Source organism: Podarcis cretensis (assembly GCF_951804945.1).
Source record: "Podarcis cretensis genome assembly, chromosome: 13".
Taxonomy (NCBI): domain Eukaryota; kingdom Metazoa; phylum Chordata; class Lepidosauria; order Squamata; family Lacertidae; genus Podarcis; species Podarcis cretensis.
Window position 1 is genome coordinate 22,984,802 of NC_137182.1, and position 23,159 is coordinate 23,007,960.

At 44.0% G+C, this 23,159-nt stretch overlaps 1 protein-coding gene and 1 long non-coding RNA gene across 2 annotated transcripts; one reads left to right on the forward strand and one right to left on the reverse strand.

The window, feature by feature from the left end:
• Positions 1-469: 469 nt before the first annotated feature.
• On the forward strand, positions 470-9,182 carry HOXB13 (homeobox B13). The gene is made up of 2 exons (XM_079948664.1): positions 470-1,353; positions 7,864-9,182. The coding sequence occupies exons 1-2, from the start codon at positions 663-665 to the stop codon at positions 8,166-8,168; spliced, it is 996 nt and encodes a 331-aa protein (XP_079804790.1). The 5' UTR covers positions 470-662; the 3' UTR covers positions 8,169-9,182.
• On the reverse strand, positions 8,378-12,335 carry LOC307200251. Its single transcript, XR_013832355.1, has 3 exons — positions 12,262-12,335; positions 10,828-10,895; positions 8,378-8,496 (listed from the first exon to the last, which is right to left on the reverse strand). It is a non-coding gene; the product is annotated as an uncharacterized lncRNA (long non-coding RNA).
• Positions 12,336-23,159: the final 10,824 nt, after the last annotated feature.

Sequence of the window (23,159 nt, forward strand, 5' to 3'; positions counted from 1 at the left end):
TCTTTCTTTCTTTCTTTCTTTCTTTCTTTCTTCCTTTCCTATTCCAAGTTCTAAACACTATAGCACTGCAGACTATTCCTCCTAGATCAGCCAATGTTTCTCTTTCCATTCAATTGTGCCCACTCCGTGTGGAGCAGGGAAAGAGACGCTGGTATGTGGGGAGGGGGGCGGTAATCTCGTCTGATGGAGGAAAATAAATAAATAAATAAATAAATAAATAAATAAATAAATGTCACCACCCCCTTCCCGTGCAGAAGTCCGTCACGTGTGCAGGTCTTTCCCTCTCTCCCCTCACCCTTCCTTCTCTCTCCCTGTCTTGCCATAAAAGCATTTTCGCAATTTTTGTCTGGCCCCCTCCTCCCCAGCACGTCTCCAGTGGATGCGCCTCAGCCAATGAGCGCGCCACTCCGGGAAAGACGCCTCCTTTGCGTCGGGGGAGGGAGGGAAGAGGAGGTGGGGGTGGGGTGGGGGTGCGGGGAGAGAAGCTGACGCCGGGCGCCTGGGCGACCCTCCTTTGGCAGTCGCCAGCCTTTTAAAACGATCCTCGCCGCCTCGCCCTCCCCCCAGTCGTCCAAGCCGCGCGCCATCTGGTTACCCCGAGCGAGAGCGGAGCGGAGCAAGCCGCGGGCGCCCATGCGCCTTCCCGCCGCGCTCTCCGCTGGATGGACCCCGACGCCGCCTTCGGAGAAGCCCGGAGGAGCCTGGATGAGGTGCCCGCCAAGAGCATGGACAGCTTGCTGAGCTCGCCGACGGCCTTCCCGGGCGGCGGCCACTGCAGGAACGTGACCCTGGGCGGCCTCAGCCCGACGATGCACGGCTCCGCTTACCCCGCTCCGGCCCTGGACGGCCCTCCTTCCTCCGGCCCCGGAGACGCGTCGACAAAGCAATGCATTCCGTGCCCGGCCATCCCGCAGGCATCCTCGACGACCAGCGCCTCGCCCTTCTCCTGCGGATATTTCGGCGGTGCCTACTGCTCGTACCGAGTGGCCCGCGGTTCCCTCAAGCCGTGCCCCGCGCCGCCGCAGCCCGGCTACCCGACGGCAGCGGAGAAGTACCTGGACGCCTGCAGCTCGGCGCCCGCCGCCGCGGCTCCCGAGGAGTACCAGACGCGCCCAGCCGAGTTCGCCTTCTACCCGGGTTACGCGGCGGGGCCTTACCAGCCGATGGCGAGCTACCTGGACGTTTCGGTAGTGCAGACCATCGGAGGGCCTCCTGGCGACGCCAGGCACGAAGCGCTCCTGCCCGTGGACCCTTACCACGAACCCTGGGCCTTGGCCGGGGGATGGAACAACCAAATGTGTTGTCCAAAAGATCAAAGCCCAGCAGGGCACTTTTGGAAAACTGCTTTCGCAGGTAACCAATGCCTTTTTTTAAAAAAAGAAAGAACGAACGAACGAAAGAAAGAAACGGCCGCCTCTTTCTCTTCTCCCTCCGCCCCATCCCTGTCACCGCCGCTGCCCTACAAGGCCGCCAGATCCTCGGGGTGGATTTCGTGGTTTTCCAGGGAGCTGGGTGGACTCAGGGAGCGCTTGATCCCCAAAAGGAAAAGAGCTGGGGCCTCCATACTGTCTGCTTTTCAACCTAGACGTGTGTTTGTGTGTTTGTAGTGACTGCGGGTAGTCCTGGTTGGAAACTTTGCAGCTGCTCCAGACCATCTTTATTCTCCAATATTCACCATCTATTCTGGCGCCGATCCCTATATTAGCTTAGTTCTTGGGATACCTGCGTTGCATGTGTGTACGTGTTTATATATCACACCCACCCACGCTATAATAAGATACGATACAATATAATACATCCAGCCTAATTCCCCCCAGTTGTGTGATAAATTAATGTGGCCTCATCAGCTTCTAAGAGAACTGTGTGCGTGAGTGTGTGTAATTCCAATCAGTTCATATTGCGATGAAATCAGCAGCAGATTTTTACACCTTACGCGCTGCACGCGCAGATATAGGTATCAAGCATGCACCAGCAGGGTGGCTAATTTCATTGCTGTATGAATTGCTCTCAGGGTCACCTGAAATTTTATTACAAATTATATATGAGGTTAGACAACTATGTATGCCCTTTATGTGTGCGTCTCTATCCTCTTAGTTGTTGCTGCTTTAGTTTACGTATGAAAAATGCTGCTCACAAAGGCTGTGAAATCTCACCTATTTTTCAACACCCAATACGACCTGGCGGGTTAGAGCTTTTTTCTTTTTTCTTTAACATACCCTGGATCCTTCGGATAATAGCTAGAATTAAATATGAACCAGCTCTCCAACGGTGGAGCAGGCATGATGTAATCATAGCGTAAAAAACCACACGGGTAGTGTAATCATAAATGTCTCTGAGCATGTGTGGAGTGCCCTTCCCTCATCGCTGAGTAGTCCCCAGTCAGCCCCAATCACAAACCAGAATTAGGGCGAGGGCCTCTGTGTTTGAGCACCCTCTGTCTCCAGCACCTGCCATGCTATCAATATTGCTATCTCATTAAATCAGATCAGTCTCTACAAAGGAGCTGCAATATATTGGCATTGCTACAGGTGCGTAATACTCTATCTTAGATTTCCTACCCATCCAGCTTTCTGTGTCTGCATTTTCAGGGCTGTTCCTTTGTTTTTATAAAAAATCCTGATCCATCGCATCCATTAGAAACAGAAATACTCCCTGCCCCCGTAACATTGTACACGGTCAGATTGGTTCCAAGTGCCTTAGGGCAGATACAGAAAATTATAGGCAATGGTAAGGCTGGGAATTATTGCTATTCCTGCCGTGCGCCCCAATGTATCAGTGGGACACTGATTGTAGAATTGAGACATAGGAACCATTTATTTCCACTGGAAGTCTAATGTTGCCAGTCCTCAGTATTTCTGCTTTACTGGTCTGGAGACCCTGCTAGATGGACTGGAAAAAGAGGAGAGAAGTCCCTGAGACAGACTAAAGAAAAGATTATGGCAGGGACATGTTGCATCCACAACAACATAGGTAACTGTGGTGGGCCTAGGCAGAGGGGGTATTGCCTTAAATATATCATGCACAGACAGGGTTTTTTTTTTTTTTTTTTGCTGATAGGAGAGCCATCTGGATGCAGGTAGGATGGACTAGATTTCTGCTTTCAGCTACTACATTCCCGTGAGTCTCTGTGTGGCCTTCCAGTGACCACTCACCTAACTGGTGCTTAATATGACTTTGCCACAAGGGGTCGTAGAATCTTCCCCTGCTTTAAGCACAGACCTGCGGCCATTGCAGTGTGTGACTGCAACCGACCAAACCATTCATTCTGGCTCAAGCCCTATTAAATTCTGCAGGAATTCTCAGGGGGTAAGTGTGCCTTCAGTTGCATATCTAATGAGTAGCTGGTGGACTATCAGATATGAGATGTCTTAACAGAAGTGACAGATCTGTTGAGTCAGTCATAGTTAAGTGGCTTTCCTGAAAACAAATCTCCCAAGTCTATAACAACAACAACAAATTAAGTTGGGAGCTGTGTGTAAGGTTTGAGGTTGTGCAGAACTTTTCATCAAGCAGAAGAATTATGCAAAACCCCAGGCCTTGCGTACTCCGCACCAACTAAGCTTCTTCCACAAAGCATACCAATATATGTTTACACTAGCCCAAGCTTGAGGTTTTAATCCTCTTGCAGTGCAACAACAAATATTTAGTCAATTAAATGTTTTCAGTCAATTACCGGGGACCCAATCCCTACCTATGACTAATGACCTGACTTCTGGTCCACTTTTGCATTTACTTGAAAGAAATCTCATTTAATTTCCATGGGACATCTTTCCACTTGAGTTTGTTTAGAATCACTGCTAAACTTTTCCTAGGGGCAAAGAGAAGATCATTCATCTGCTTCTCTGCTTATTAATAGCAAAATTACACTGATCCACACTTACACCGCTAAGCGTTAACACAAAATACAAACTCAGTGCAGAAATGTTGCTTGTTTATCAATTTTCCTAAATTATTTCTAAATCATCTTTCAGGGCACATTGCCCTCACAAGGCAGTGTACAAAAATTCATCCACAAAACGTAGTGGTATATTATCCCATTAAATTAAAAATCACATCTTTGAAATTGGTGTAAAATGTATTGCAACCATTAATGAAATAGAAATTAAAATGTATTAAGATTTCTCTTAAAAACTGCCAGCAATGGGGCCACATATACTTCCTAATGTGTGTGTGGGGGGGGGGGAGTGGGGAGATAATTCCACAAATAGTGAATTACTGTTGGGGGGGGAATCCTGCCCCTAACACTCATCATTCTGAAACTTCTTAAAACTAAACCACAGAGCATGGTAAATCTGTATATTTACCTCAAAATGAGTGTCCATAATACTTTCTGTGAATGTAGTTGTAGACTGACAATCTCCTCATTACTTTTATTAACAGACACATCTTCCAAGCCACAACATAATATTAGCTTTGCTGCAGCAGCAACAATTACTGTATTTACTTTTATATAATTCCGCCAAAAGTTGCAATAATCTTAAAAGCAGGGAATCAAATTTATTATATAAAGCATTTATATGCCACCTTTCTTTTTTCCTTTTCCTTTTTTAAATATGCCACCTTTCTGATGCACAACCTCCCAAAACTGTTTACAAGATTCTGAAATAATATTAGAGCAATAAAATTTAATATGAGACAAGAGAAGAAGATTCCTGTAGGAAAATAAATAAATATGACAAGCGCATTCTATGATGACCTTATATTTATGAGCAAATAACTTTTAAAATTCTGCATCAGTGTAACCATTGTGGTGCTGTAGGCCCCGATCCACTGTATCCCAATGTTTTAGGTGTAGTAGCAATTTCACAGTGCTCTGTGCTCCCAGCAAATACCAATGCAATTTTGTTTCAGAATTGCTCATGTGAAACCCTACATTATCCATTATGGTGATTCAGTATTTCACGTCTCATGTCTTTAAGGCCGCCAGCACAACAAAAAAAATTAAAGGTGCAATAGCAGGAAGTTATGGAATATCCTCCTCCAGCAAATATGCCTGACACTTACATTTCTGCACCAGGTTAAGACTTACCTGGGCTTTTTTTGAGTTGTTAGCAGTAGCCTCTGTTGTTCTATTGAGTTGTGTTGGCTCCCTGAGATGTTTTTATGATTGATCTACAGCTGATTTTAGGCATGTTTTATCTTCTCTGCCTATTTCTTAGGTTGCTTGCATTGTAACTGATCTGTAACCCACATTGAGATTGTAAGATGAAAGGTGGTATACAATTATATTAAATAAATGCGTGTGTACATACTTATTTAATATTTAGTGTATGTATGTACACACACACATTTAATGTGTGCGTATACATACTTATTATATACACACACACTTATGTAATATAATTTTATACCATTTTTTTGCATGCAACCCCACACAAATGAATGGGACCTGCTTGAGTCCTTCCATGCATCTGAATGGGGAATGGGCAGGAGAAATTTGGGTTTGCTCTAATGTTTTTACTCTGTTATGCAATTGCTGTTAGTTACAGCTGACTGCACAGTGAACAGTGGGCAATGAAATAAATTCATAGCTATTCAAATTACGTAACAACAACAGCGTTTATACTGCAATAAGGTGTGCTGCCTTCGATCACCTCAGCATTGTATTGCTGTGGCAGTATAGCCCCCAAGGAATATAAATATTTCAGTAATGTATAACGCTGTGTAAGGTTATCCACCACCAGCATCTAGCATTATTTATTGGTGTCTAGGCAGGAAATAATTACTCCAGACAGACAGGACACACAAGCAAAAACCTCTGTCTCAAAGATTTAGTAAAGGATTTTTTCAAAATATTAATGGGCACATTTGAAGTTAAGCACTTATAAATCTATGGCTTCCAGTGGTAGATTTAAGCATATGCATACATCTCTTTCATTGAAGATACAATGGGAATTAAAAATATCTACCCTTGGCTGCATCATGTCCATGTTTTTAAAAACTCATTTAGTAAAATGTGCCAAAGATCATAAGACTCAACTGAGGACCTGGAGTGCAGATGATGGCTATAATTTACGTTAACTGATGTCCCACCCAAGATATTTCAATGCAGCATAGATCCCGGATGAAATCATTTCACATTAATTTTCAGATCTATGTGGCCATACACTGACCACCCAAACAGTTTGACTGTTGTTTCATAAAGATACACCACAAAGATTCTTAAGTGTTGGGTCACAAGCTTTTTTTTTTTTTTTTTTTAAAAAAAGGCAGCACATGATAAAATTAATAAATAACTCAGCCAGATCTTTTGTTTCTCTTTCCCCATTTTTACTTATTTTTGGAAGTAAAAGTTCTAGCTCAGTCTTGAAATTTCAAGAGAGCATCCTGCTTGTTAGCATCATAACCCAACAATTCCTCAGAACACAGTCTGTAAGAACACAGCAATCCCCTTTGTTAAAAAGCTTTATTACATTTTTAAAGAATTCCACACATTATGAAATTGTACGCTCCTATCTACTAAAATTATTTCAGCACTCACTTTATTTAGGTAACACTGCAGGTCCCAAAACAGCATCTGGCATTTTGCATCAGATACCAGTAACATGCAACAGCAAGTAACTATAACAGGAGTATTTCCTCGTACTATTCAGTTCTGCAGGTTATATTCATACAAAGTACCAAAACACAGTATTATTTTCTGTGAGCACTGTTCATTACTATAGTCTTCACCTACAGCCATGTCCAAACCCCAGTGACACACACAGGAAGGCTAGCAGTCTGTTTGGTGTTAATGATTACATAGAAATGAAAGTTACAGATAGGTAGCCGTGTTGGTCTGCCATAGTCAAAACAAAAAAAATTCCTTCCAGTAGCACCTTAAAGACCAACTAAGTTAGTTCTTGGTATGAGCTTTCGTGTGCATGCACACTTCTTCAGATACACAGAAATGAAATGAAACACTGACAATAATTTATTAATATACAGGTGTGTGTGTGTGTGTCTAACTAAATCTTGTGAATGTGAAGATGGTTGCTAAAACATATGTGGGTAATCAAAACCTAGTCCTGAATAATTTCCTAACACAACCCCCTTTCCTAAAAAATATATATTTGGAAATCAGTTCCATTGAAATCAATAGGGTTTTGCATCAAATTATTTACAACCAGTGTAAAAGTTGCTCAGCTGATCTGAACCCCCAACAAATATATTTTAATCCAGACTAATTTGCAATTTTAAGCTCTGCACTATTACTCTTTATAATAAATTAAATACCTACAGGAAAATATGTGGCACACTTTGCTTCTAACTCCCGTTGGTTAAAATGGGTTGGAAGCAAGTGAAAGGAATTGTTGCCAGGCAGATCAGTTAGGTAGAAAAATATCGATTTCTAAATTTCCCCACGTCTGTATTTGACAGCCCACATTTGGTCGAATTGGGTGTTTTGTTTTTACGCACAACCTCCACATTTATCGCGCCGTGATTTCAGCGGGATTTTACGCGCAAAGCAAACTTCTCTAAAATGGGGTTGTGCTCTCGCAAAGCAGAGAAACGGCCTCACCGGCATCAGAGGCGAGGGGGGGGGGAGGCATTATGGCGGCAGATCTGTGTTTCGGGGACAAATTCAATGCATGTGAGAATAAATAGGGCAGGGGGGGAATGAGGTGGTGAAAGATAACCAAGAGAGAATGAAATGAAACGGATAATCTTCTGCAGAGTCTTAATTCGTGAGTTTAGGGGCCAAGAGAAAGTCCAGCGGTTTTTAGAAGAGTCCATTTCGCTCGGCTGCGGCCTTGGGGGATTTCCTAGACAAAGGACTGGGCGGTATGAGTTTCATTCCCCAGGGCAGGCCTTCCTTCCTAACTCTCGTCTGAGTTTAACGCGCTCTCCTCTTTTCTTCCTTTCCTCCCTTCTGCCGGTCAGAAGCTGTAGGCCAGCACCCTCCGGAGGGGTGTACCTTCCGCCGGGGGCGCAAGAAGAGGATCCCTTACAGCAAAGGGCAGCTGAAAGAGCTGGAGAAGGAATACTCCAACAGCAAGTTCATCACCAAGGACAAGAGAAGAAAGATCTCCGCCGCCACCAACCTCACCGAGAGACAGATCACCATTTGGTTCCAGAACCGCAGGGTCAAAGAGAAGAAGGTCGTGGCCAAGGTCAAAGGCACCAGTGCGCCCGCGCCTGCCACCACCAACAGCAGCGGCGCCGGCAGCGCCAGCAGCACCCCGTGAGACGCAGGGACAGACTCGGAGGAGGAGGAATCCATGGAAAGGCGGCGGGAAAGAAGCTCCCCCCGCGAGGAAGGGAGGGGGAAATTAACGCAGGCTTCTCTGCTGCCTCCCCAAAGCCTTGCGGGAACAGGAGATGGTGGGGGGAAGGAGGCTGCGGGCGGAGGAGGAGGAGGAGAAGGAGGAGGAAACGAGAGCAGAATTACGCACGTGGACGCTTCAATGGCTTCTCAGCTCTCCAACCTCCCACCGTCTCCCTTCTCCACCTCGGTGGAAGCCAACGAAATTCGCTTAGGGCTGGCGTGGCTGGCGGCCTCTCCTAGCCTCTCTCCTTTAAAAAAAAAAGTTAATTATCGTCGTTGTTATTGTTATTGCTGTTTCCTCCAATAAGTTAAAACCCGATTTGCAAAGCAAACGGTGTTTTCTATTTTATTTTTAAGCGATGCGTTGTTGTTATTGTTTTTATTATTTTATTATTGGGGGGGGGAGCTGGGAAGGGGAGAAGGAAGCCGTGTGCAATTTGCAATTCATTTTTATGTGTTGTTTTTTCGGGGGGAGGGGCGTTGCCGCCTTAGCGCCATTGCTATGCGAATTATATTCTATTTTTCTTTGTACCAAGTTCCGTAATTCAGAGCTGCTTTAGGGGGTGGGGGGAAAGACGAAAATAAAACCAAGAAAACGACAACTGCCTATCAATCGAACCGAATGTTAAATAAATTCTCCATAAGCACCACGATGGCTCGGTTTGCTTTCGGTTCCGTTTGTCTGTTCGTCGAATGGGAACATTTTGCAGAAGCGAAGGAACAGACTGTTCTTTCATCTGTGTGAAATATTGATAGGAATTTTTACCACGAAAAAAATCTATTATACATACAACATAATCTATGTTTTAGGGGACTGGTAAATTTGAGAGGTTATAATCTATATTTAAATCTCAGCATTGCATATGACGAAATTAATATTTTAGAATGGCTTGTATGTATACGCATATGTATGTATGCATGCATGTATGTATGTATGTGTATATATAGGCTAACCACCGATTGACGATTTTTTTTTGGGGGGGGGAGTTGATTAATCATATGACAATGATCCCTTTATCGATTGCATTTAAATGAATTTGAGTACTACCAAAAGTTAATAAGTGCCTTGACACTGAACGATACGCTAGAGAATTTACAATACAGCAAACAGATAGTTGCAAGGGGAAGTCAACTTTAAATGTTTTATTTTTCATTCCCTATTTACCACTCCAGAAAAAGGACTTCCCTTCAAGCCCAGCCCCGCGGATTAAAAACCTGCTCCATCCGCTAAAGCGTGGAGGCCTATTTTGCTTGTCTGTATAAAATACAATGGAACATAAAAGACTGAAACCATATATGCACACTCAGAACGGAGGCAAATCGTTTTGAATCCAGCGAATCTTGTTGGAAAGTAAATATGGATGGGTAAATTATAACGTTGTAAATTGTTTCGGATGTTGCCTACTATTATTGACGTCCTGCTCCTTAGCTACATAAAATTGAGAGCTAGTTAGCTAGAGAGTTTGTGCGTGGGAGGGGGCGGTGAGAGGAGGACCCGGAAGCAGACGCTTCTCCGAGTGCCAGTGCATAGCACGAGGGTAGCCAACAGGGCGCCCTCTCTATGCTGTTGGACTCCCATCAGCCTCAAGCAGTACAGCCTATAGCCAGGGATCATGGGAGTTGTAGTCCAGCAGCATTTGAAGGCCACTACATTGGCTACCCCTGGTTTAGTCAATACTAATAGTGCGGTGACTGTAGGTCCTTAAAGAAATTATTTATCCGGGGCGTTGTGATGAGACTCTAGTTCAGAATCTCTTATTCTCTAGAGGAGAAGAGAGGGGGAGGTTTTCGAAATCGAAGAAAATACAGCCAGGCCTATACTTTGTTTACACTCCTGTACTAACCGTGCAATCCTATGAGAGTCTACGCAGAAGTAAACCACTTTGAGATCAGTGGGAGTTACTTCCAAGTAACTGTGTGTTTAGGACTGCAACTTTTACTATTATTTTGAAGCAATTTCCACTGAAATCAATGTGCCTTACTTAGGGGTGGTATTCCTAATCAAAGGAAATTCTTTTGCAGAACATGGGTTGTTTCAGCATGATTTTGGTACTGTTAAGCCCCTACAATCTGATTGTGGTGCTTAGAAGTAACCACCCACTGATTTCAGTGCAGCTTGCTCATAGTGTAGGAGAGTGTCTTATGTTCATCAGTTGTCTGTTTATTATTATTAGTGTTATTATTTGTACTTATATACGCATGTATATAATTTATTCTGAATGCCGCAGAGATTTCATAAGCAGTGCTCATTATCTGACACCACAGGACCAAACATTAATAAACGTAATAATAAATAACAGAAATAAAAGAATTGAATGCGCAAAAAAAAAAGACAGTGGAAAAAAGGTATTTTTCAAGTAGCCAACTCACCTGATTCTAAGGTGAGAAGATTCTGAGGGGTGGGGATTGTTTCAGTGTTTATTTCGCTCTGTTCCGTCACAAGTGTTGGCGACATTCCTGAATCCCCTCCCCCCTCGGTACCTCCCTTGAGTCGAACTGGGTCCTAAACCTCAAACAAAGCTTCATACTTTCATTTTAAGCCCCCCACCCCCAATATATGTGTATTCCTCGCCTCTTACACCTCACAACTTGCTCTGCCAGTGCTTGATCGTGTCAGATCCTTTCCGTTGTTCTATCTCAGAAGGACCTGGGATTTAAATACAGAACATCTAATGAGAAGTTCATTATCAGTGCGCACGAGTAAATGGAAGGCCAAGTTCAAGGATGAACTGCTCTTTCTCTCTTTGGTAAGACCGCAATGAGACAAGCTGATGATTATATATATATATATATATATATATATATATATATATATATATCAAAAAAAATGCATGCCTTTTTTTGAAAGAGAGATCTCCCCGCCCCCGCCCCCCCGCAAGACAATCTCAATCTGCCTGGCGTGTGATTTCGGAGACAATATTCAGTTGCATCTACTGTCAGCATGTACTGTATTGTGGTTGCTGGAGAGAGGGGCGGGGCTCGTCCTCCCCCCACCCCCACCTTCTTGTAGGTTTCCCTGGAAAGAAATTGTGTTCTGCTGTCTGCAGTGAGGATGTGCTAGCAACCCTTCCCTTTCCCCCTCTCAGTCGTTGAAACTGAGGAGGGAGGAGTGGCGCACCAGTGGATAAGGATTGGGTCCAGCCTGGTGGGGGTTGGGTGCCTAAGGGCTGAGGAAGCCGCTCTGTCCGCCGGCATGCGCCACCTCCAATAGCAGCGAGGGAGGAGCAGCTTCCCAGGCACAGTAAATCAGGCCTTAACTTTGACCCCAGAGGTCGGGTTACTCCTGGCACATAGGCGGTGTTGACCTTGACTCCAGCCCCCACCCCTACCCCCGCCTCACGCTCCACGGAAAAGGAGGTTCTTCAGATCAAAAGGAGTTTATTGCATTTATTTTCTCCCTCTTTTCGCGACGGGGATGGGGAGGTGGGGAAATGACGCTTTGGCGTTTGCTTGCAAGATTAGGTCAGGAGCTCCACCTTCCGGTCACGCGTATCAGTGTCATGTTATATATATAAATAATGTTATATATATATATATATATATATATATATATATATATATATATATATATATATATCCTTTTCCTTAGCTTCATTCTTCTGCGCTCCCTTAAGCACGCGCTCCTGCGCAATTTGGTGGGCGTGTGTCGTGTGGAGTAAGATCTGATCTTATTTCCAAAATCAGGTAACAGTTGGGACAAGAGGCGAGGCAAAAGAAGAATTTGGTGCAGTATATGATAAAAGAAATAGGCCGGTCCAATTGGCTACACAAAACTTCACACACATCCCAGAAACCCCCACCTAAACAAATGCGTTAAAAAGGGGATCGAATTGGCACCGGATTTGTCACGACCTAGACACGGGACCTCCTTGGAATGCCAGGAATATACAGAAGAGATTGCCTGTGTGAACCTTGAATAACCACATCATCTGTGCCCCTCGCAAACTAGGATTGCCATGCTTAGGTAACGCTTTCCTCCGAGGGAATGCATGTCCTGCCTCTTTAATCCTTACACTGTAAATTATAGCGCTCTCTTTAAGGCAGTCCTGTACTCTCCCCATTCTACAGATGGCAAGGCTGAGGCTTCTAGGTAAATGACGGGCACAAGGCCACACACACTGAATCTATAGCTGTGTGAAATTTTGAATTTGGGACGTTACAAACTGTAACTCATGCGCTCCAAACGGTATTTCCAATTCATCTCACCTTCCAGTACTGCTGTTTTTTTCTGGGATTGTTTGCTGCTACTATTTATTTACAGTTATGTTACTGAAAAATCAATATCTCCTACTTGGGGATCAGGTTACATGTAGGATTTTTGAACTGCCCCCTTTATTTTGTGCCCAAGATATAATTTTGACTATTGATATTCCAGACCTCACCGCTCCCCATGTGGGATTTGGTGCTAATCAAATGTAAAAATCCCAATTTTGGGAAGGTGGATAGCCCAGTTTTTATTCATTAAAAAGCTCCTATTGGAATGCTTTACTCTGTGAAACCGAATCCCACCTGCCTGCAAATCCGGGTCAACGGTCTTTAGGAAAACATCTTCAAATGCGGGCGTTGCATGGACAATCTTTAGCAAGTCCAAAATCTTGGGAAACGATAGTCTTTGGGAGTGAAAAACCTCCTTCTATGAGGAAATTAAGCAAGTTGCAGAAACCATAACATTTTGAAATCTACTCCCTTGGGGGGGGGGAATTAAACCCCAGGGGTTGTAGTAAGTGTAAGTGTACACAGGCGTGGTGTGTCAAGTTTTCTCATTCTAGCTCAGGCGAAAATGGAATGAACCATAGATGTGTCATATTATTATTTGGTTACATTGGATGAAGAAGAACCTATATTAAATGATAGGGGGGAAATATTCTGTGTATCGTATTGACCCAAAATGAATGATCCTCAAATAAATAACCCTCAAACACTTCCCTCTTCTGATACAGACCACAGTCTAAAATTCTGTACCAATTTTGCTCTGGCTCTCCCTTCCTTCTCATTTAATGGAACGGTTGACAAGGTTCCCTTTTAATTCTGATTCAGTTTCTCTACGAAGCTTCCTCTCGGGGAAAGTCTGAATGGAGTCGTTGCCTTTTGTTTGGAGCCTGGAACGTAAGACGTAGGGGAGACCAAACGTGCTATCCAGAAGATCAATCATTGCTCTCTGTTCTGTATGTGAATCAAATGGTGAGGAGTAGAGGCACATGGCAAAAAAGGAAGAAAAAAAGTGGAGGGGGTGTCATGGGGTCTGTGTGCGTGTGTCTGTATCCCTGTGCCTACATTTTCTTGGGTTTGCTTTACGGCCTGCCTTCATAGCCTTAAAACAGGCCTTTAAAAGAAAGAATATGGGGCTCAAAGCAGCACTTTAAAATCTCTCGGACTCTCACTGGCGTGTTTATAGCCACAACACTGAGATCGACGGGACTTAAAAGGGTTTAAATTTGCCTGCAATGTTTGCTGTGTTCTGAAATACAAAGAAATGCTCCTTCCCTCCCACAAGCACGCTGGGCTTCCCAGGCAAACCCTGCTCAAAGAGGTACCTTTTAAGTCCCATTCATTCCAATTGAAATGATGTCACGGTCTGCTTGACACCCATCGTCTTTCTTTCCTTCTCAAAATGCAACACGCGCAGCGCGCTCCTATCCATGCCTGCTCGGAAGTAGGTCCCACGGAGTTAAAAGGAGCTTACTCCCAGATAGGTGGCTACAGTATGGCAGTCTCCACCCCCACTAAAATACCACCGACTCAACATTCAAAAACCAATGCCTTTGTGGTTAAGTCTGCAATCCTAAGTACGTTTACAGTATTATGGAGTAAACCCCACTGGATTTCATGGGACTTGCTTTCGAATAAACATCCTTAGTTAGCCTCAGGCAATTAAAACCCTTTGCCTCGATGGCGCCCGTAGTCTATGCCTCAGTCCCAGAAAACCTGTTGTGCAGAACAAGCACACAGCAAAGGGCCTGCGGGAAGTCTGGGTGTCGCGCAGCCTGCAGAAAGTGGGTTGCATAGGGTCAAAACATCTAGAGAGCCAGGGACCTCCAGAAATAATGTGTTGGTGTTTGGGGTTGTTGTTTCTCTTAGCAAGAGTTCTTTATTGCCCAGTGCATGCAAAACAAGCTGCGTGATTCTCTACGAGGACTACAGTACTTCTAAAGCAGCTGACAGCTGATCACCTTCCTGCACAAACCCCTCAGAGGCTTCTGGGGATCAATAGCTTGTTTATTACACTCTCTCTGCCTAGAAACAAACAAAAGATTAATTCTTGCTCGCTCGCTCGCCTTCCTCCTTCCCAGAAGATGTCTTAGAATCATCACTTGCTATGCCATAACTTGGCAGTACATACAGGAGGGCACAATTAATAACACACTACTCTCGTGCAACCCTACTGACTTTTAATCGAGCCACTGTGGAACACCTGAGATGGATCAGGTTTTCTCCCTGTTCCAGACAGCAAAGGTTTTCACATTCCTTCTTCCCATAAATTGCACACCCCTTGATTGTATGTGGAATACATGGGTTTTGAAAATGCATCTGTTCTTCCTTCCTTCCTTCCTCTTTTCTTTTCTTTTCTTTTCTTTTCTTTTCTTTTCTTTTCTTTTCTTTTCTTTTCTTTTCATCTGAGAAGCAGGAGGGAGAGGACCTTCCCAATGCTACAGAAATTTGGAGATGGTGAGGGGGAAGTTTGGCTGAGAGTCATGAAGATCTTACCCAGCGGTGGATGAAGCACGCCTGAAATTCTTCTTAAAAATCCTAGAAGGAAACGAACACGTCACAATCAAGAATTTTCCAATGTTTTTATTTTTTTAAGAATGGTGGGGAGAATGCCTGGATCCTTTCCCTCCCGGTTACGGTGTCTAAAAGTTCTTCCCCCCCCTCTCCAATTTAGCTATTTTTCGCTCTCTTTCTTTTTAACCTCCTCCCTCAACTTCCACGTTTTTGACCCTGTGAATGAGGCTTTACGAAGACCTCCCAGGGCCTAGTAAACAAGAGGGAGGGGGAGGGGAAGAGAGATCGGGTTTTTGTTGTCAAGTTCAATGGCAAAAACCGCCATCCAGCCGTTTCCGGAGGAGAGAGACATCTATCACTCAGTTCTGGGAAACAGACTGGGTGGAGGATGGGAGAGCGGTTGTTGGGGGAGAGGGAGGAAAGAGACGGATGCCCACTGAGATTCATGGAGTAGACATAGATCTCTACACGTGTGAGTGTGTGTGTACGAAGGGGGAAGAAAATCTGGAAGTGAAGTACAATCCTGTGCATTTTTACTCGGTATTATCCCTCTGTGTCCAGTGAGGCTTACTCTAAGGTAAAGGTGCAATAAGACTGCAGCGTTAAAGTCAGTGAGATCCCATTTATCACGGATCAGGGGTAAACTTCTCTTCTCTTCTTGGGCCGTGATAATTCTTCTCCAAACACATCCACAAAATCTCGACTTGCAAGTAGACTCCATTCATCCTAACGGAGCTCCTTCCCACCGTAGGAGGGTTTCGTTCTAATGACGAGAAAGCGTTAGGAATAGATTCTTCCTATCAAAACAATTAGTATTTTTTTTTTTTAAAGTAGGGCTGGACTCCTCTCTACACGTCAAGGAAATATGAACAGCAAACACAGGCTTAATTAAACAAAAGTTGAGCAAAACAGACGCGTGACTTAGAATTTTATTTGGACCAGCGATTCATGGGTCAATTCTTTGTTTAGCTATAGAGCTCACTGGATGACTTTGGACCGATCCAAAGCCTAATCTCAGCCTAATCCATTTTCTAGGGTTGTTGGCAGGATAAAATAAGGACAAAAATCCCGTGCTGCCCAGACTATTTTTCCCCTCCAGAAGAAGAGTGAAATATAAAGATATAAAAGGGGATAATAATAACCACAAGTCATTTAAATAATAACTTTTACACATTAAGAGCTGCTGCAACAGATGAACGGAGGGATAAGAGCTGTTCAGCTATAAGCTGTGTACGTAACTTTAAAGTAAGTTCTGCTGAAAGCAAAGGTATTTTCGCCTAAGTCCGTGTGCTTAGGATGGGGACACGTACTGCGTATTTCCATAGCAATTCATTCTCTTTTTCCTTTAATTTCGGAAAGCGTCCTGTTCAGAACCGTCAGGTGATGCAAGTCGTACTAGTACATGGGTAGGCAAACTTAGTCCCAGGGACCGGATCCGGCCCAATCGCCTTCTAAATCCGGCCCACGGACGGTCCAGGAATCAGCGTGTTTTTACATGAGTAGAATGTGTCCTGGGTTATTTGTGGGGCATAGGAATTCCTTCACTCCCCCCCCCCAAAAAAAAATCTAGTCCGGCCCCCGACAAGGTCTGAGGGACAGTGAACTGGCCCCCTGCTGAAAAAGTTTGCTGACCCTTGTACTAGTATCACTACCGCAAATGATCTTGGACTTCTTTTCCTGCCCAAACACACACATTTCGATCCGTGCTCTATATTGGGGTTGGAGAGGCTTTCTATATACAGTACAATGGTACCTCGGGTTAAGTACTTAATCCGTTCTGGAGGTCCGTACTTAACCTGAAACTGTTCTTAACCTGAAGCACCACTTTAGCTAATGGGGCCTCCTACTGCTGCCGCGCCGCCGGAGCACGATTTCTGTTCTCATCCTGAAACAAAGTTCTTAACTCGAGGTACTATTTCTGGATTAGCAGTCTGCAACCTGAAGCGTATGTAACCCGAGGTACCACTGTACTTCAAAAGGCATAGGACTGCACCCCAGGAGAGTTTCCCTATGGGGAAAACTATGGTGTGCATCTTCCTGAGACTTACCATATCACAGGAAAAGGCCCCTTCTCGTATTTGTATTTATATCCGTGTCTGGCACCCTCAATTCTATACACAGAAAAAACAGGAGCGTGTCTAACTTTTTATTCATATACTTTGTGTAAGCGAGGAAGTAGTGATTTCTGCAGCTGCCTGTTTTTGAGGGGAAAAGGCAAAGAAAGGGAACATATTTTGGGCCACTGGCTGTCTGCCTTCATTCCTTCCATTTTCTTTTATTACATTTATACAGTATACCACTATTTCTTCCAAGCAGTCCAGGGTGGTGTACAGGGTTCTCCTGCTGCTCATTTCATCCTCACAACACCCCTGTGAGGTAGGTTTGGCTGAGAAATGGTGACTGGCCCAAGGTCACCTGGTGAGCTTCACAGCTGAGTGGGGATTCGAACCCTGGTCTTCTAGCATAGCTGTCAAGTGTCCCTTATTTGAAGGGACAGTCCCTTATTCCAGCGCCATGTCCCGCTGCTGTCCCTTATTCGTGGATGTCCCTTAAATGTCCCTTAAATGATGTCCCTTAAATTTCAAAGGAAGCAGCTCCTCTCCCTCCCTCCCTGCCGGCCAGGGAGAAGGGAGGCTCCAACTGTGTTGCTTGGCTGTGTTGCTCACCCAATAAGAAGTCTAAGAACGACTTGGGCGTTGGAGCTTGCATGCCTTGTGTGTGGCTAGTTAATGCAAGCTGAGGGGTTTTTTGAATGCTGGACGCCATTTTGTTGCACGTGCTGCTGCAAACTTTGCAGTGCAAAGCCAGGCCGGGGAGCCATCTTAAGTTGAGGCTGCATAGGTCTTGTGGTGCATGTGATTCAGATTCTATTCAGTTGAACCTCTGGTTACAAAGTTGGTTGGACAGTGTTCTCGAAGCTACCAGCATGAGTTTGACCAGCCTGCAGGAGGACAGGAAGACTGGAGTGCCTGGAACAGGTGAGGCTGCAGGTCCCTTATTTTGGCTGCTGGTCCCTTATTTTCAAATCTGTAAATTGACAGCTATGCTTCTAGGCCATAGTTCAGCACTCCAGTCAATACACCACACTGGCTCTCATCCACCCACCCATTATCATCATAATCATTACGATCTGGTGTTTGTCCATAAAAGCTATCTTTCTTCTAATCTTTTCAAATGTGTGTATTTCCCCTCTCTTCATAACAAGTTAGTCTCTTTCCTTCTCATCCGTGGACCTTTATTTTGCAATCCCCAGCTACCTAATCCAATCTATCTGATGTATTTCCGTCTTTCCTTCCTTCTTTCAGAACCTGCATAAAAAGATTCCTGTTGGGTTAGATCATGGGTAGGCAAACTAAGGCCCAGGGGTTGGATCCGGCCCAATCGCCTTCTAAATCCGGCCCACAAATGGTCCGGGAATCAGTGTGTTTTTACATGAGTAGAATGTGTCCTTTTATTTAAAATGCATCTCTGGGTTATTTGCGGGGCATAGGAATTCATTCATTAATATTTTTTTCAAAATACAGTCTGGCCCCCCACAAGGTCTGAGGGACAGTGGACCGGCCCCCTGCTAAAAAAGCTTGCTGACTCCTGGGTTAGATCAAATACCTTATCTAATCCAGCATCCTGTTTGTACAACAGTCAACCAAAGGCTTCTAGGAAAGCCCACAGGAGGATCCAGGGCCCTCTTCCTATGTTTGTTCCTTAGGACTTGATCGTTCAAAGTCTCCAAGGGAGCAGATGGCCACCATGACTAGCAGCCATTGATAGATAGCTTTAGGCTGAAATCCGCAACCCACTTACCTTGGAGCAAGGTGATGGCTATGCACTGCCCCCACGGTTGGAGGCAGTTTGCTTCTGAATACCAGTTGCTGGAAACTACAGAAGAGAGGAGATCTCTTGTGCTCAGGTCTTCTGATGGGCATCTTGTTGGTCCTTGTGAGAACAGGATGTTGGCTTAGATGGACCACTGGCATGATCCAGCAGTGTCGTCTTATGTTCTGATTTCTGGGTAGAGGTTTACAGTGTTGCACTGCTCTTGGTGAATTTGTCTTCTCACACCCACACATGCACACATCCTTAAAGTTTGGTTGTTATATCTTTCTGTAAACTGCTTTGAGGTCCGTCCCCCCAATCAAGGAAGGAAGGAAGGAAAATAAAGCAGTCTACATTGGTGGCCATCACATATTTTGAAAATTTGATCCAGTTGACTTGAGATGAGGGAGAACTTCCTTATTTAATGTCCTCCTAATTCTTGGCCATTCAGATTTATTAGATGAGAGCGGAAGGCAAGGAAACCCACTCTCCCCCCTTTCTCCACACAATGCCCAACAATCCACTTTACCCGCCTCCCCCCGCAACCCCCCCCCTAAAAACTCCATAAACTTCAAACATCTACATACAAACGCCTATGCCCGGTCTCTCTTTCCAAAGCTCTCTCTGGCCTGAGTTCCCCACTCAGTCCACAAGGCCCTCTGCTGCCTTATCATGTACCTGTGGCCATGGGAAAGCCAAACATTTCAACATCAGTGAGACTTCAGTCAACTGCCTTATCTCTCCTTCATTCTCCCTTCCTCCCTCCCTGCTCCCTTCCTCTCTTCCTTTCTTCTTTTGTTCAAGTTCATGCGCACACCACAATGGTGGGAAGGGGTAGGGGCCCTGTTTGGTCGGCAAAGTGTTTTGCTATTGAACTTGAGCTGCTGGTTGTAAACATTCTTTGACCCCCACAACTATTTGGAGAGGATAGTATTAAACTTTAGTGATTCACTGGGGTGGGGGTGGGGTGGGGAGGTAGGAAGGGAGAAGGTGTGAGCGTGTGTCGTCTCCCATCCCCACCCAGGCATTTTCAATGATGAAATCCAAGGTATTTCTTAACTTTTCCTTTTTTTTACCTTTATCCAAAATTTATTTTGTTTTTAAAAAGATGTACGATTGATAGAGGGACGGCTTTGGGGAGGTTTTGGAATTAGAACAAGGAGTAACGAAAGGGACGGTTCTCTGTCTTTGGGCTGCAATGCTGTTCTCGTCTGGCTCCGGACACCGGGAACGTTAGGTAGGGTGCAAGTTTGTTACATTTGGCAACGTGTTGCAGGATTGTCTTCCGAATCTTCCCTCCCCACCCCCCACCCCACTCTGCGGAGTGGTAAGTGCATCATTTAGACCCAGCTGTCCTCGGCTAAACTGGCAACGACAGCCAGTTTGGGGATTTGCTAACCGGTTGCATCACAGCTGAGCAACAGGAGGGCCCGAAGCCTCCAGGAAGTTCTCCTGAGCAATCCTCGCCGTTGAAGTGATGGAGCGGATGAGGCAGCTAAACTCCCCAGAAGATTGCGCCAGTCAGCTGATAGCTAGTCCCAGAAGACCGAAAGGGCCCTTGCTGCTTGCAATTAGGTTTTATTTTAATGAACTAAAAGAGATGCTTAGGATGGGGGAGTGCAATTGACGTCCATTGGCTCAAAGGGGAAAAGGAATCATTTTCTTCTGGTTAGGATTTTGTGCGGGTGGGGGACGAGAAAGGAAAACGTGCCTACTTAGCTTCAAGCATAGCATAAAAATAAAGGGCGATTCCCGCGGATTTCCCCAAGAGTTTGCAATTGATTAACATTCTCGCTCCTTTTCCACGCCACCAACTGCAGACAGGCGTGATCCGAATACGAATATGGACAATGCAGAAGTCTCAATCTTTCTCTCCTCCGCCCCCGCCCCTTGTAGTCTTCTCTGCAGTGGTTGTAAACACGGACAGCACCCTTTTCAAGCTGTATGCTCATTCGGATTTCCTTCTGCCATTACTTCACTTTAGGATACACTTTTAAGATTAAGAAGTTAATTTACTGTTGGTATTTGGTGGTCTTGTTTTCAAAAGTGTTCATTGGTTACCGAGGTAATATACGTGAATCGCTGTTCAAACTGTGAAATATACTGTATAAATGCCATTATTATTATTATTATTATTATTATTATTATTATTATTATTATTATCATCATCATCAGAGGCAGTCGAAATAGCCCAGCACCTTAAGGGTAAGAGAAGGGGATTGCCACTTTGAAAAAAATTCAAATTCTTATTAGAAATAATAAGATTCCCCCCTTCAGAGAAGCAGCGCAAAATGACATTCTGCCAGCAAATATGTTCTTCACGCCCTACTCATAACAGGAGCACTGGGATTAAAAAATCAGATTTCAGATCAGAATCAAAACTCATGCTTCTAGCCTTCGTGATTACAAACAAAGAAATATAATATACATTTAAGACCGTGCGGCCTTTAGAGTATGGAATAGCTGGATTTGGACAGCTGCGGGCCCTTTCTATGTTTTCATATACAGACATCCCTTTCCTGTTCATGCGATTGCTGCAATTTTTATACTCGGAATTCGGAATAGCTAATATTGGCACAGCTTGGGATTCAGCCTTTGAAAACAACATAAAAGAGTATAGCAAAACAGAAACATTTATTTCACGTAAAAACACAAAACCTGGGAGGATGTCTCCACTTCTATCTTCTACTAAAATTAATTTCAAAATCTTCAGTTACTTAACAATCTTTAAACTTCTTATTCTTTTTTAAAAAGAGTCTTATTTACACTCTGATCCTTATAGTGAGTGAAAGTAAGTCCTCCTGGTCGGAAGATACAGCATTCTCAATTATTTTGTTTGGAAGCTGGCCTTAATATATTATGAATTCGGTTTGTCTGTATTTATGGCAGGGAAGTCTTTAAAAACTTGCCAGGATTTTACTATGAAGTTTTACCTACGGTAAGAATCCAAGCCTCAAGAAGACTTTTAAGAAGTCGTCGGTGGGAGGAATAGACTGTTGGGGACAGGCAATATTTTGGCCAAGTATTTCTAGAATTCCTACGGAAACCTTTAAAAAATCCTCTCCATCTACATTTGCATTCGATGCATTATAAGGCAGAAACTTCGTGATCACGAAGATGACCTCCCCGCGCCCCTAATTATCACCAGATTCTTTTCCGGGGACAAAAACGAAAAGGCAGAAATAAGAGGAAGTGGTTTGCAATATGTCCCGGTGTTTTGGTGCGCCTTCTCTCTTTCTCTCTCCTCTTTATTCAAAGTTACTGTTATTGAAATTAAACGTCAAATGTAATTTTCTGGTTATTTAGGGGAATTGTACGGAGATTATTATAGAATTAAGACAGAAAGAATAAAGGTAAACATTCTGATCGCATAGCAAAGTTAGGAAGGTTATATATTATCGTCAATTACTGCTGTTGGGAACTATCACCCTTGTACAGATTTGAGGTTTGCATATATAGATAATATCTCACAGACCGTCCGCATCGCCTTTTTTGCCGACGGTGTGTGATGTCTGAGTGTATGCACACACACACAACCGAAACATATACCTGTAACTCAAGATATCACTTCATGCACCTGATAAAATATACTGCAGTTCAGGAAATCCAATGCCATAATAAATCCGCTATGGAGACGCTTCGTTGTTTTTGATAAAACAGAACGCTTCTGGAAAATTTGCCTCTCTGTTTCCCAATGCTTTATTTATCCCTATGTATGCATGCATCCCTGTATGTCTGCCCCTCTGATGTATGCATCTGATGATGGGCTGTAGCGCACAAAAAGCTTATGCCACAATAAATGTGTTGGTTTAAGGGGTCACAAGATATTATTTACTTTATATATATATGGGTAACAGAGTAACTATTAGCAATTTATCGTAATAAAGGCTACAGTGAAGAAAGAAATGTGCTTGTTTCTTGTTTTTCCCTCGTTGCGACCAACGCATCATTCCCTGAATAGTATGCATTTTTCGTTCTTTTCGACCCTTCGCCAATAATTTAGGCTGCGAGAGTGGGATACTTACCTGGAAATTAGTTATACTTGACATCCGAGTGACTGTATATATGCAAACCTTGCTGTCCCGATCCCACCTCTATGGATGTGGGAGGGAGTCCCCCCTCCATTTAATTTAACTGGCAGATTACGTTCCAAAGTAAAGACAAAGACAAACCAATGCTTTCCTTTTTAGATGATTTGCGCCTGTCATTTATGCAAGTTTACCTTTTCCGTCTACAAATTAATATCAAGAAGAAGAATGGGAGAAATTCTCCAGATTAGGGGCAGCTTTGTTAAACAAAGAGATCACAGCAGTTTATAAGCATAATTTTGTCTAGTAGGGTGCAACATCTCTTTACTGAAGTCAACTAGATTTCA